At 40.0% G+C, this 12,956-nt stretch overlaps 1 protein-coding gene across 6 annotated transcripts in view; it reads left to right on the top strand.

The window, feature by feature from the left end:
- Positions 1-12,956, top strand: part of sbf1 (SET binding factor 1) — an 89,682-nt gene that overhangs the window by 23,481 nt on the left and 53,245 nt on the right. For 3 of the 6 annotated variants that reach the window (XM_084050337.1, XM_084050338.1, XM_084050336.1), the window contains exons 2-7: positions 464-549; positions 1,997-2,134; positions 4,367-4,492; positions 4,906-5,016; positions 6,442-6,519; positions 11,209-11,238. In XM_084050337.1, coding sequence (XP_083906463.1) covers positions 464-549; positions 1,997-2,134; positions 4,367-4,492; positions 4,906-5,016; positions 6,442-6,519; positions 11,209-11,238 — 569 coding nt within the window. The remainder of the gene's footprint in view (positions 1-463; positions 550-1,996; positions 2,135-4,366; positions 4,493-4,905; positions 5,017-6,441; positions 6,520-11,208; positions 11,239-12,956) is intronic. The other 3 variants (XM_084050341.1, XM_084050340.1, XM_084050339.1) reach the window with 2 other exon arrangements.

The raw sequence follows: 12,956 nt of genomic DNA, 5'->3' as shown, positions 1-12,956 counted from the left end.
CCAATTTTCAAGATAAAAAAAAAATAGCAGATCTACAAGCTCATAGCGTGGCACCAAGTGCCACGCTATGAGCTTGTAGATCTGCTATTTTTGAATAGCCAAAGTATAAAATAATGGCTATAGCTCAAATCTAAAATGACACGGATGCCTTCCCGGATTGAATGGGTTAAAATCTCAGTCTCACTGAAGTCAAGGTGCTGCTTGTGGCTAAAAGTCATTGTTCAACACGTTCAGTTTTGACTTATTGTCTATTGAACTAATTTCTGTAATCTTTATTCTAGCTCAAAGCCACTAACTTGCCTTCCCTGGCTAGCTGCTCATCAAAATGTGTGTGTGCGCGTGTGTGCACTCTTTAAACAATGACATGAACACGAAAATCAACAAAAAAATCTAACCCTGACCTGACCTTTTCCCCTCCATTTCTCTCTTCCATCCCTCTCTCTCTCTCTCTCTCTCTCTGCAGGGGGCAGTGAGGGTCAAGGTCGCATTCTCCAGCGGTTTCCTGAGAAAGACTGGGAGGACAACCCTTTCCCACAAGGAATAGAGCTAGTAAGTACAACAAGCACACTCAAGCTAGCGCTGGTCTGTACCAATAAAAAATGACATTGACACTGTATTTATGGATCCAACGTCGATAGTACGTCTCCATATCGTCATATTTTTCTGAATGACAGACAGTCCCTCACAATGAATGCTGTTGGCCAAATATTTTCTCTTACATTGTTGAAAAATGCATTGAAAAATTCAAAGCTACGTAGTCAGCCAGTGTGGCCAACGTGTGAAGTAATGAGCATCAAATCATGATCACAATCTCACCACAGCCCACTGTTAATGTTGACATTTTGTCATTTTGTTCACTTACAGTGGAAGTTAACAATGTGCCATTATTGATGGATCATTCTTTTGTGTGCCAAGAGTAAATATTTGAGGGTTACATACTGTAAATTCTTCCTTTTACATTGAGATTAGGCCTATATACAAAAGGATTTGTGTTATCTTATATATCTTATAAATTATACAGCTCGCCATTGTTCAGAATGTTTTACAAGTGCAACTATTTGGCAATTACATACTGTAACTTAAATAATTTTTTTTTTAAAAGCACATCTGGTATTTTCCTATTCACTTTGATCAGTTGTGGTTGATGTCTGCAGCGCATGGTGAAAGCTGATGGAAAGTTTCCAGTACCGTTTGTTACCTTAATGACGGCCCAGCCCTGCCTGCATCATGAGTCACTCACAGTTACCCAGCAGCATGTGACAGAATACTCTTAACTTGTACTCTTAAGCACTTTGAACCTGGCATGCTTATTTTGGGCTATTATTTTCTAACATTTTCAAAACATTTAACCCGCCCCCCAAGTTAAAGCGGCTACACCATGCATAAAAAAATAATAATACTATCATATTGTGTATGTCCCTCAAACGTTTCTCAAAATGTTTGAGCCTAAATCAATCAAGCCTCAGATACTAGTATATCACTCATTCCAACTAACTTCTCTCTGGCTTATAAAGCACTTTCACCTGCAATACCACCTTGTCCTTATTTGGCAGGTGGCGCTATTGAGCCAGTTTGTATGCATGTTATCTCCTGGTTCTGTGTGGAAAAAGTTAAAAATAAAAATGTAGGTGCTTTGTAGGTATCGCATGTGACGTCACGTGCAGGGGCAAATGAGTTTGGCCTGTTTTGAGACCAATTCACACAAAACCCCAGATATGCTGTGAAAGCCTGAGTGCTCACACTGGGGTATTTTTTGGGATAGAAGAGAGGTAGGGGAGACCAAAAACACACAAAAAAGAAGGAAAAGTTAAAATTCACGGTGCAGCTACTTTAAAGTGAAAATAGCAGATCACCAAGCTCACACACACATTGAGAAAAGGGCCAGATTCTCATTCATTGTACAATGAAGTATATAGGGCTTAAGTGTTTTTAATAGTCCTCTTTTCTTTGTCCATTGTTTTAATACTACCTGTGTGTGTTCCCCCCCCCCCCACAGTTCTGTCAGCCCAACGGGTGGCAGTTGGTCCCTGAGCGACTGCCTCCCTCGTTCTTCGTGTCCGTTCTGACCGACATCAACTCGGAGCGTCACTACTGTGCCTGCTTCACCTTCTGGGAGGGCCTGGACAACCCTCAGGTCAGTGTTGATTTTGACAGCAAATTTTGATTTAGTTTTAGTCATAGTCTTTTGAATACAATTCCATTTTAGTTTTAGTCTAGTTTTAGTTGACTAAATATCATAAGATTATAGTCGACTAAATCTACAGTTGATTTAGTCGACTAAAATGTATTTTGGCGGTGCCTTGATGGCGTCATAATGGCTGATTTTACACTTGGTTGCATGCTGAAAATAGCCAATCTACAAGCTCACAACGCGTCGCGAGCTTGTAGATCTGCTATTTTCAGAGCGCAACAACCGAGCGCAACCAAACATAAAATGACTTGTCTTTTAGTTCTACTGGATCTCTTCTCCACTAGTCCCTCAATAACATTTAGTTTTTATTTGTTGACGAAATTGTCAATATATTTAGTCTTAGTTTCAGTCATAATAAATGAGTTTTTATTTAGTTTTTATTTGGTTTTCGTCAGTGAAAAAAGGTAGTCGACAAACATTTTTCGTCATAGTTTTAGTCGACAAAATCAACACGGTCTCAGGTGAGACGGTCATGCAGGATTGGACAGCGATGGCCGGCTTTTATCCACAGTATCACATAATGACAGCATGTCCTGCTATCTTCTAAAGTCCTATTTCATATTGGTCTGAAAGCAACAAATAAGGATTATACACTCAGCTTAATACATTGGATTTAAAATGTGTTGCATTGAAAAGTCTTGCACTGAAACTTGCACTTGACTTGGGACTCTGTGTTGAAATGGTTCTCTTGTCTCAAAAACGATCAATCCGTTAATCAGGTTATGGCTCTTATTTAGCTATTAACTTTTACATTTGGTTTGAGGTTGTTTTAGGCATGTTCTAACAATAAAGACAAAGATGAATCCTTCATTCAAAAATACGTCTTTTCTAAAGTTATACTACTCATATCAAATAATTAAAAATCTCAATGAATAGAAGCCAACCATGGTACCTTTTACTCTTCTTCTGACTGCATACATTTGATTGAACAAATCAGCATATTTGTCAGGCTAAACGCTAAAGGGTAACATTACTCTTTTAACTCTCTTATTTTTTAATCAGTTATCGGTCATTTTATAATCAATAGTAGTTATCTTGGCTTGAATGTTAATGTAGATTGTCTAGGGGAGCGGAAACAGTCTGCATGCGGTTGTCCCTGTAACCTCCTTCACCAGGCTATAGTCTGTTTTCTTATTTCCAGTCTAGAGCCCACCTACCGTTATCTGGTCATTTCCATACACATACATGAATGCACCGTTTCCGCCCCAGACCAGATTTGCAACATGTAAAGTCAAGTGAATTGATCCCTGACAACTCCAGGCTAGCAAGCTAACAAGCTAACTATACTACTGAGGCGAGACTGCAAATAAATGAACCAACGTGCATGCATTGCACGGCCTCCTCCTCAAATTCTCCTGCATTGTGTACGTGCTCACATGACAAGCAAAGTCCATTTTATAAATATTGCAGGTTGTTTTTTTCTTCTTTTTCTTCTCTGTGTTAATGTCGAGGGTGAATGGTGATGGTTTTGCTACAAAAGTCGCCACCATTCCTATACGTTTTGCTTTGCAGTCGCTACTGCGCACGTGCAACTCTCAGCAGAATGTAAGGGAACGAGATGTCTCACTCCCCCTTAACCTAGCTTTAGCTACGTTAGCTCTAAAGAAATCGATGTTTAGTTCAACAACACAGCGTGAAAAACACCCGCGATACGCTGCAGATTTTTATCGATTATTAAATTAGTTTGCAACTAATTTAGGAATCAATTTGAATCAATTCAATCGATGAATCGTTGCAGCCCTACTGCTGCGATTGCTGTGTAACGCTTCATGTTTGTAGCTGTGTAACGTTTCATGTTTGTAGCTGTGTAACGTTTCACGTTTGTAGCTGTGTAACGTTTCACGTTTGTAGCTGTGTAACGTTTCACGTTTGTAGCTGTGTAACGTTTCATGTTTGTAGCTGTGTAACGTTTCATGTTTGTAGCTGTGTAACGTTTCACGTTTGTAGCTGTGTAACGTTTCACGTTTGTAGCTGTGTAACGTTTCATGTTTGTAGCTGTGTAACGTTTCATGTTTGTAGCTGTGTAACGTTTCATGTTTGTAGCTGTGTAACGCTTCATGTTTGTAGCTGTGTAACGTTTCACGTTTGTAGCTGTGTAACGTCTCATGTGTGTGTTTGTAGCTGTGTAACGTTTCACGTTTGTAGCTGTGTAACGTTTCATGTGTGTGTTTGTAGCTGCAGAAGGCAGAGACCAGCGAAGTAGACGAAGATGAAGAACCAGGGTTTCTACATCCAGCCAAGGTCTTTGCCCCCAAGAGTCTGGTGCTGGTCTCCCAGTTAGACCACACAGAGGTCTTCAGGGTACGACACACACACACTTTTTAGCTGGCCTTATTCCTGATTCTTTTGCTGGCCTTATTCCTGATATGATTTCCGTGGCCTGAATAGAATGCATGTGTTTAGGTTTGTCTGCACCAGTGGTGGAAAGTAACTAAGTACATTTACTTAAGTACTGTACTTAAGTAAAATTTTGAGTTATTTGTACTTTACTTGAGTATTTCCAATTTCCAATACTTTTACTTCTACTCCATCTCGGATCCAAATATTGTACTTTTACTCCACTACATTTATTTGAAAACGTACGTTACTTTGCAGATATACAGATTTGAGTACTTTTTCCACCACTGCTCGTAGGCCCTGCGGTGTGTATGTTTAGTTGTTGTTGTTGTTGTTGTTGTTATCTTCTGACTGTAGCGTCCTCTGTGTTGCAACAGAACTGTCTGGGGCTCATCTACACCGTCCACGTGGACAAGCTGTCTGTCCCCTTAGAAACGGTCATCGGGAATCTCCTCACCTGTGTCATCCCCATCGCTGGAGGCTCTCAGGTAAACATGACCGGCTTTCCTACTCGCACTCTCTCTCTCTCTTAGACACACACACACACACACACACACACACACACACACACACACACACACACACACACACACACACACACACACACACACACACACACAGAAACCTTGAAGTTTAATAAACTATAGTTGTTGGAAAATATTGGAAGATTTGTACCACAAACTGTGGGAATGTGACACACACACACACACACACACACACACACACACACACACACACACACACACACACACACACACACACACACACACACACACACACACACACAGAAACCTTGAAGTTTACTAAACTATAGTTGTTGGAAAATATTGGAACATTTGTAGCACATACTGTGAGTATGTGACACACACACACACACACGCGCGCGTATAATGCCTACTAGTATGATTTACAGTTTAGTTTATGATATGCTTGTTTGGAGCTTGGTTTGTCCACTAGCTGAGCTGCTTATGGAATGGAGAGCCAGTACTTGATTGCTAGTGTCGCAAGACAGCATCTGTTTTTTGTTTTTTTCAGAGAAAAGTTTGCGCTGCTGATTGGATGGCTTTTCGCCCCCTCTGAATCGTGGGTGTGTGTGTGTGGGTGTATGCATGCACACATCTATACATCTTGTGTATGGATGTGTGCGCACAGCAAACGTGCGTTTTAAGTACATCCATGCATAAGTGCATGTTTAACCGTGTGTTGTATTTTTGTGTGCATGTATTATTCAGGCACTTAATGGATTATGGGCCCTCCAGAACTGGTGTTTTGGAAATGACATAAATCCTTCATAGCCCTGTCTATGTCCCCATGGGGCAAGATAATGCACAGCTATGTCAGCCATGCTATAAAATACATATTTACTATACACCGTAGAACAGGCATTTCAGTATTAATTGCCACCACGAATACACACATTTGTCTATTTCTGTTTCTTGTTCAGTCAACCCTTTAAGACCAGAAACACATCTGTGTGTCATTTTTAGATTTCTTTGGCTATTCAAAAATAGCAGATCTACAAGCTCATAGCGTGGCACCAATTTAGAAGACATTTGTCAAATTTAAAATTTAAAAATATATATATATAATATATAAATATATATATATTCAAAGATTTGCACACATTTTCTCAAAAATAGCAGATCTACAAGCTCGTAGGGTAGCACTCGGTGCCGCGCTATGAGCTTGTATATCTGCTATTTTTGAATAGGCAACGAAATCTAACAATGACACAATGTGTTCCCGGTCTTAATGGGTTAAAATCCACCATATTCAATTTCCTGATCCTTTTTTTACTTTTTATTTTTTTTACCTTGCTGTGCTAGGTTTGTTTTGACCTCCCTGATCTTGTACCTATTGTGTGACAATTAAATGTACCCCCCATACTATACGCTGGTTCCTGTGTGTTGCAGATAAATGAGTCCCCAGGTTGTAGTTTAGACATGGTTCCTCAGGCCCTGGCCTGTGACTGGCTGCTGGGCTGTCTCCAGGTAAAACCTTCCATTCCGACAGCTTCCACCAATCAGCGCCCAGCTTCTTTGTTATTGTGTTGTTGATCAAATAAGACTGTACAGTTGATTTCTTTTGAGGAATGCAGTTTTTTTTTGTTATTTTCTTTCGCAATCATTACAAATCACGGTGATTGATGGCGCTCAGTGGTTTCTTCGTACAGCTATGTGTGTGTGTGTGTGTGTGTGTGTGTGTGTGTGTGTGTGTGTGTGTGTGTGTGTGTGTGTGTGTGTGTGTGTGTGTGTGTGTTTGCTGCCTTAACAACTTTTCTCATGACCACATGAATCATTTCAACCATACAGATTTGTTTACTGTTCTCTCTCTCTCTCTTTCTGTGTTGTTTGTCATGGACATAACTGGTTTCAGCTCTTACTGGGTATCTTAGCGCTGTTATTTTGCTTACACTCGCATGTGCACAAACCGCACGCACGCACACACACACACACACACACACACACACACACACACACACACACACACACACACACACACACACAATTTCCGTTATGTTTGAAAAAGATTTTAAAGTAAAAAATCATTAAATAAATGGCCTGTTTTGGCCATTGTACATTATTTGTTTTGATTATTGGTACCATTCATTATCAGTCATTTCTGTGCATATTTAAGTTATTTATGTCATATCTGCAATTTTTGTTTACAAAGGCTAAAAGCCAATCAGAAATGTCCTTTTTATACGTCCCAATGTGCAATGCCAAAAACACCATTAAATCATTAATCGCAATTATTTTTATGAAACTATCGTCAGCTAAAATGTCATGATTGTGACACACACACACACACACACACACACACACACACACACACACACACAGACACAGACACAGACACACACACACACACACACACACACACACACACACACACACACACACGTGTGACCATATGGGACAGCAGATGGCCTCCTGGCAGGCAGGCAGGCAATGTCTGAATGAGACTGGCTGAACTAATCAGTATTAACACACATACTAGTATTAACACACATACTAGCACAGACACAGACAAACACCAGTGTACAGTCGTCACTGGCCAACGCGCTCGTAGACAACTGCAGGGCAGAAAGTATGAGGTTTGACTACCAGAAGGATTCTCAGCCTTTCTTTGTTTCAAGGACCCCCAATCTTGATATTGGGGGATTTTAGATATCTGTAATATCATGATATCGCTTAAGTGTTTCTAGTTTTAATCACATCGCCCCTATTTTATATTTTAAAACATAAAAAAAATACTATGTATCATGGTCACAAAACCATATTATCGTCACAATATCGATATTGAGGTATTTATTTGCCCAAAATCAATATTGTGATATTGTATTTTGTCCATAACGCCCAGCCCTAACCACCTCTTCACTGTCATGTTATGATGTCCCTCACAGTTTGCACAACATCCAGCTAACAGAGAGTACAAACAGTTCAGCTTGGAGCAGTAGAGGACACTTAAAAATGTTTAACATGCATGAGACACACACACACACACACACACACTCACACTCACACTCACACTCACACTCACACACACACACACACACACATGCCTGTCCAGCCCACGGTTCAGTATGAGCTGTGTTTCCAAACATCATTGCAACGCACTCTGCCTGGTCATGTTCTGTAGAGGCCTGTCATGGCAACTCGTACAACCTGCAATTATCTCAACTGTCAAACACGCAGTCCTGACAAACTCTGTCACACACACACACACACACACACACACACACACACCTCCCACACGACCTTTGACACAGTCAGTGGTGGAAAGTAACTTAAGTACATTTACTTATGTACTGTATTTAAGTACAATTTTGAGGTATTTGTACTTTACTTGAGTATTTCCAATTTCCAATACTTTTACTTCACTACAATTATTTGAAAACTATAGTTACTAGTTACTTTTCAGGTATAGATTATGATATTATTAAACACTTGACCCACCACTTTAGCCCTATTTTATGCATGGGCTATTTGAAAATAGCAGATCTACAAGCTCACAACGCGTCGCAGCCCGACGCGTTGTGAGCTTGTAGATCGGCTATTTTCAAACATTTTAGTACGGTACTTCTATTTTTGGTACTTTAAGTACATTTTGATGCCAATACTTTTGTACTTTTACTCAAGTAACTTTTGAATTCTGGACTTTTACTTGTAACAGAGTGCAGTTTTGGTACTTTTACTTAAGTAAAGAATTTGAGTACTTTTTCCACCACACGACACAGTTACCCCAGACCTCGTAGAGCGACAGTATGTGTCTGAGTGTTTTAAAAAGAGCTCACAGTCCACTGCTGAATGTTACGTATTTGCAGTCATGTGTCTGTGTGTGTTTTTGAAGTGTCTATATATCTACATTTCCCCATCAAAGTGATACAGCTGTCTAGTAAGATCTGATAGAGTAGATAAACATTTACCTAAGTTAAACATCTGTCGCGGCTGAGATGGCTAGACGGTGCACTATTACAACACCACAGATAATGAGCGTGTAATGAATATAAACCATAATAGAGACTGTAAATGTATGACCAATTGTGCTTTGTGACAGCTTTTACAAAAGAATGATTTCAAAAGAGGGAATTCACCAGTGTTGATTTTGACAGCATATTTTGATTTAGTCATAGTGATAGTCTTTTGAAAAAAATAATAATTTAGTTTTAGTCATATTTTAGTCATCTGAAATGTTTTACTGTTAGTCTAGTTTTAGTCGACTAAATATAAGATTTTAGTCGACTAAATCTACAGTTGATTTAGTCGACTAAAATGTATTTTGGCGGTGCCTTGATGGCGTCGTAATGGCTGATTTTACACTTGGTTGCATGCTGAAAATAGCCGATCTACAAGCTCACAACGCGTCTCAGCGCGACGCGTTGTGAGCTTGTAGATCGGCTATTTTCAGAGCGCAACACCCAAGCGTCTTTTAGTTCTACTGGATCTCTTCTCCACTAGTCCCTCACTAACATTTTAGCCTAGTTTTTATTTGTTGACGAAATTGTCAACAAATAAAAGTCTTAGTTTTAGTCATCATAGCTTTTTTTTTTTTTTTTTTTCAGTATTCGTCAGTGAAAAAAGCTAGTCGACGAACATTTTTCGTCATAGTTTTATTCGACGAAATCAACACTGGAATTCACTTGAAAAGAGAGGTTAGCGTTAAATGTGTTGATGGTTCCTGCTCATATGTACAGTATTTTTGAGTGATTAAACTAAATGTAAATGTGGGTGACTTTGTCCACTCTCTCCTCAGGGTGACTTCCAGTTAAACAGGGGGGGGGGGGATTCTAGTCTGGGGAGCGCTGCCAGTGCCACCACTAAGTACTCTAAATAGTTTATAAGTGAACTGAAAAGAATTCCATTTTCCCATTACACTAATGATGATGACACGTAAACCGGGAAACGTGAACCGAAGCAGGGGGGGGAATTTTCCACTCAATATCGGCAAATTCCACTTGACATTCAGAGTTGCACTCGATTGAAATTCCAGGTTGTGCCACAGGGCTTGAATTCATTGCCACTCAATCACGTGACGAGGGGGTGCATGCTCGTTCTCGACCAACTGTAGTTGGTTAATAGCCAACTAGCCAACTTACTGTTTCCCCTAGCATTTATGGTAGCAATGTGATGAGGGAGGGGGGGGCATGTTGCTTCACTGTCATCATTCTTTGTTTATAAATAGCTCTAGTTTGGCTACTTGTACCATGATATATTGAATAACTTTAACCCATTAAATCCGGGAACGCATCTGTGTCATTTGAGATTTTAGCTATACTGTAACCATTATTTTCATATTTTGGCTATTCAAAAATAGCCGATCTACAAGCTCATAGCGCGGCACAGAGTGCCGCGCTATGAGCTTGTAGATCGGCTATTTTTGAAAGATCTTGAACATTTGTGTTGAATACATATATTTTTTTAAACAACATTTTTAACTCAAATCTTTGCCTCTGGGGGGTCCCTGGAACAACATATTTTGATGGGTATCGGCAGCCAAAAACATATCATTTTGGGGGTCCTTGACAAGAAAAAGTTTGAGCACCACTGATATAGAAACAATAGTTTTTCAGAATAATTAAGACATTTGACAGTTACAAATGTTCGCTTTAAAAAATATACATATTCAAAGAATTGCACAAATATTCACTATTTTTCAAAAATAGCCAAAGAAATCTAAAATGACGCAGATGCGTTCCCGGATTGAAGGGGTTAATATAATTACCCCATGTCACTGCTGAATGAATATATCGTCTCTGTCGGGTGGAAAGCTCATATGTCCAAAACTCTATTAAATTACCAAAAAACACAAAAGGTTTAAAATAAGGAGATACAAGTTTTCTGCCCCCACAGCAACGATATAAGGGGAAACAACTGAGCCGCTTCGTTTTGTTCCGTACACAACATGTCATTTTAATGTCTCGCAGCATCGTCATACTCCTCATCCTGAGTTATGCAGCCGCAGCCGACGATGTTTGTTTCGTATCGAGTCTATTTTTTGTTTTGTCATGCTAATGTATGTATCACTGTGTCAAGCTGTTGTTAAGTTTGGATATCTTGTGCCTCTGTGTTGTTTCTAACCTGTGCGCGTGTGTGTGTGTGTGTGTGTGTGTGTGTGTGTGTGTGTGTTTTCTCCTGCGATGTGTTTTATCTCTCCTCTCTGTGCGAGTGCTTTTGTAGCCGGGCCAGGAGGTGAAAGAGGAGAGTTTGGTACGCCAGCCTGACTTCATCCCCACCCCCCCCCCCCCCCCCCCCCCCCCCCCTCCTCGCTCCCCAAGTTTTCTTCCCTGATCCCTCTCTCTGCTTTCTCCCGGGTTGCCTCAGCCAATCAATGCAGATCTCTCGGGGCGGAGAGAGAGAGAGAAAAAAAAAAGGGGGAAATAATCAAAAATGCTTTGGTATGGGATCAATACATGAATCATTCATTGCACATGACTGCTGTTTTGCTATTAATAAACAGTAGCTCAGATTCTCAAAGGCTAGCGTTACACTTGTCATTTAAACGGCTAACGTCTATCTCCCGACCACACTGGCATGCATTCATAGAATGGAACTGATGAAAATCTGATATCTTTTTGCCTTATATCGGATTTCCAAAAACACAATCCAACACCAGTGTGTTTATAATACAACAAAAAAAAATCAACTCTTTACCATCAAATGAAAAAGAAAAAAGGAAGGAAAAACTTTTACATCTCTGTGTGTGGTGTAACCCTAGCCAAAAGGTATCGAAAGTGAAAACCTCTTTTGTCAGATAGTATTGATCCCTTAACAACTCACCTGTGGCTGCTGCTGTAAAGAGCATGAGCTCCGTTTACACACTGCCATACGTCTGCTGGGTGTATTTGAAGCACTGTAAGGCTGGAGCCTACTATATCCTAAAATGAATTGCAGAATTCCAATAGGGCCTTCGTTAGTCAGCTGCAACCCATTAAGACCTGGAACGCATCTGTGTCATTTTTTTATTTGAGCTAAAAAGCATTATTTTACACTTTGGCTAAAAATCGTGAAAACTTGTGCAAACCTTTGAATATATATTTTTTAAAGCGAACATTTGTAACTCAAATCTTTGCTTCTGGGGGGTCCCTGGAACAACATATTTTGAGATGGGAGTCCATGGCCAAATACATATAATTTTGGGTGTCCTTGACATGAAAAGTTTGATCACCATTGATATAGAAACATACGTTTTTCAGAATACTGTTGGGATTTAGAAGACATTTGTAGAATCGGCTTCAGGTCTTAATGGGTTAAGCTATGTTGTGATTTGGTTCTTCTAACCGATTACCTTATCTTATCTATTTTATACTTCATTGTACGATGGTGTCGATGCTGTGAAAATAGCCGATCTGCAAACTCACAATGCATTGCATTGTGAAATGCTGTGAGCTTGTAGATCTGCTATTTAAAAATCTTTGCAACATTTTTCACCTAAAATGCCCAAAATGCGGACACCATGCTCCATGCTTTGAAAGTGCTTGAAATCCGCCGGACCGTATGCCCTCCAAAGGGTCACTGTAGTGTTTTAAACATGCTGTGAATCCTGTACTACTCATGTGGTCTCTGCTAAATCAACATTGTTCTGTCTCACTTGGTGATCTAGCCTGGTGGATTCTTTCTCATTGTTACCATGCTCCTCTGTGTTCTTTGCACACTTATCTACTGAACTTTTAACCACACCACAAACCATTTCTCTCCACTCACAGACAAGCCTATAATTCAGAGTGTAAACAAAATCCAGAGTTATCGACGCAAATGTGCTATTTCGGCAACATTGATACACAAATGAATGAATCTGTGTTAGCTCAGCGCATTTCCAATTATTCTTAACTGGGTCTTAACTGGGTCTTAAATGAGTCAGTCGGGCCATGCTGATTTCACCCTGAGCCATTTTGCACACATGCTAAACTGCAGTGGGGGAAATTGCC

This window comes from Gymnoscopelus microlampas (assembly GCF_963454915.1).
Source record: "Gymnoscopelus microlampas genome assembly, chromosome: 23".
Classification (NCBI taxonomy): Eukaryota; Metazoa; Chordata; class Actinopteri; order Myctophiformes; family Myctophidae; genus Gymnoscopelus; species Gymnoscopelus microlampas.
Note: the sequence above shows the minus strand (reverse complement) of the source record. Positions and strands in the feature narration are given on the sequence as shown.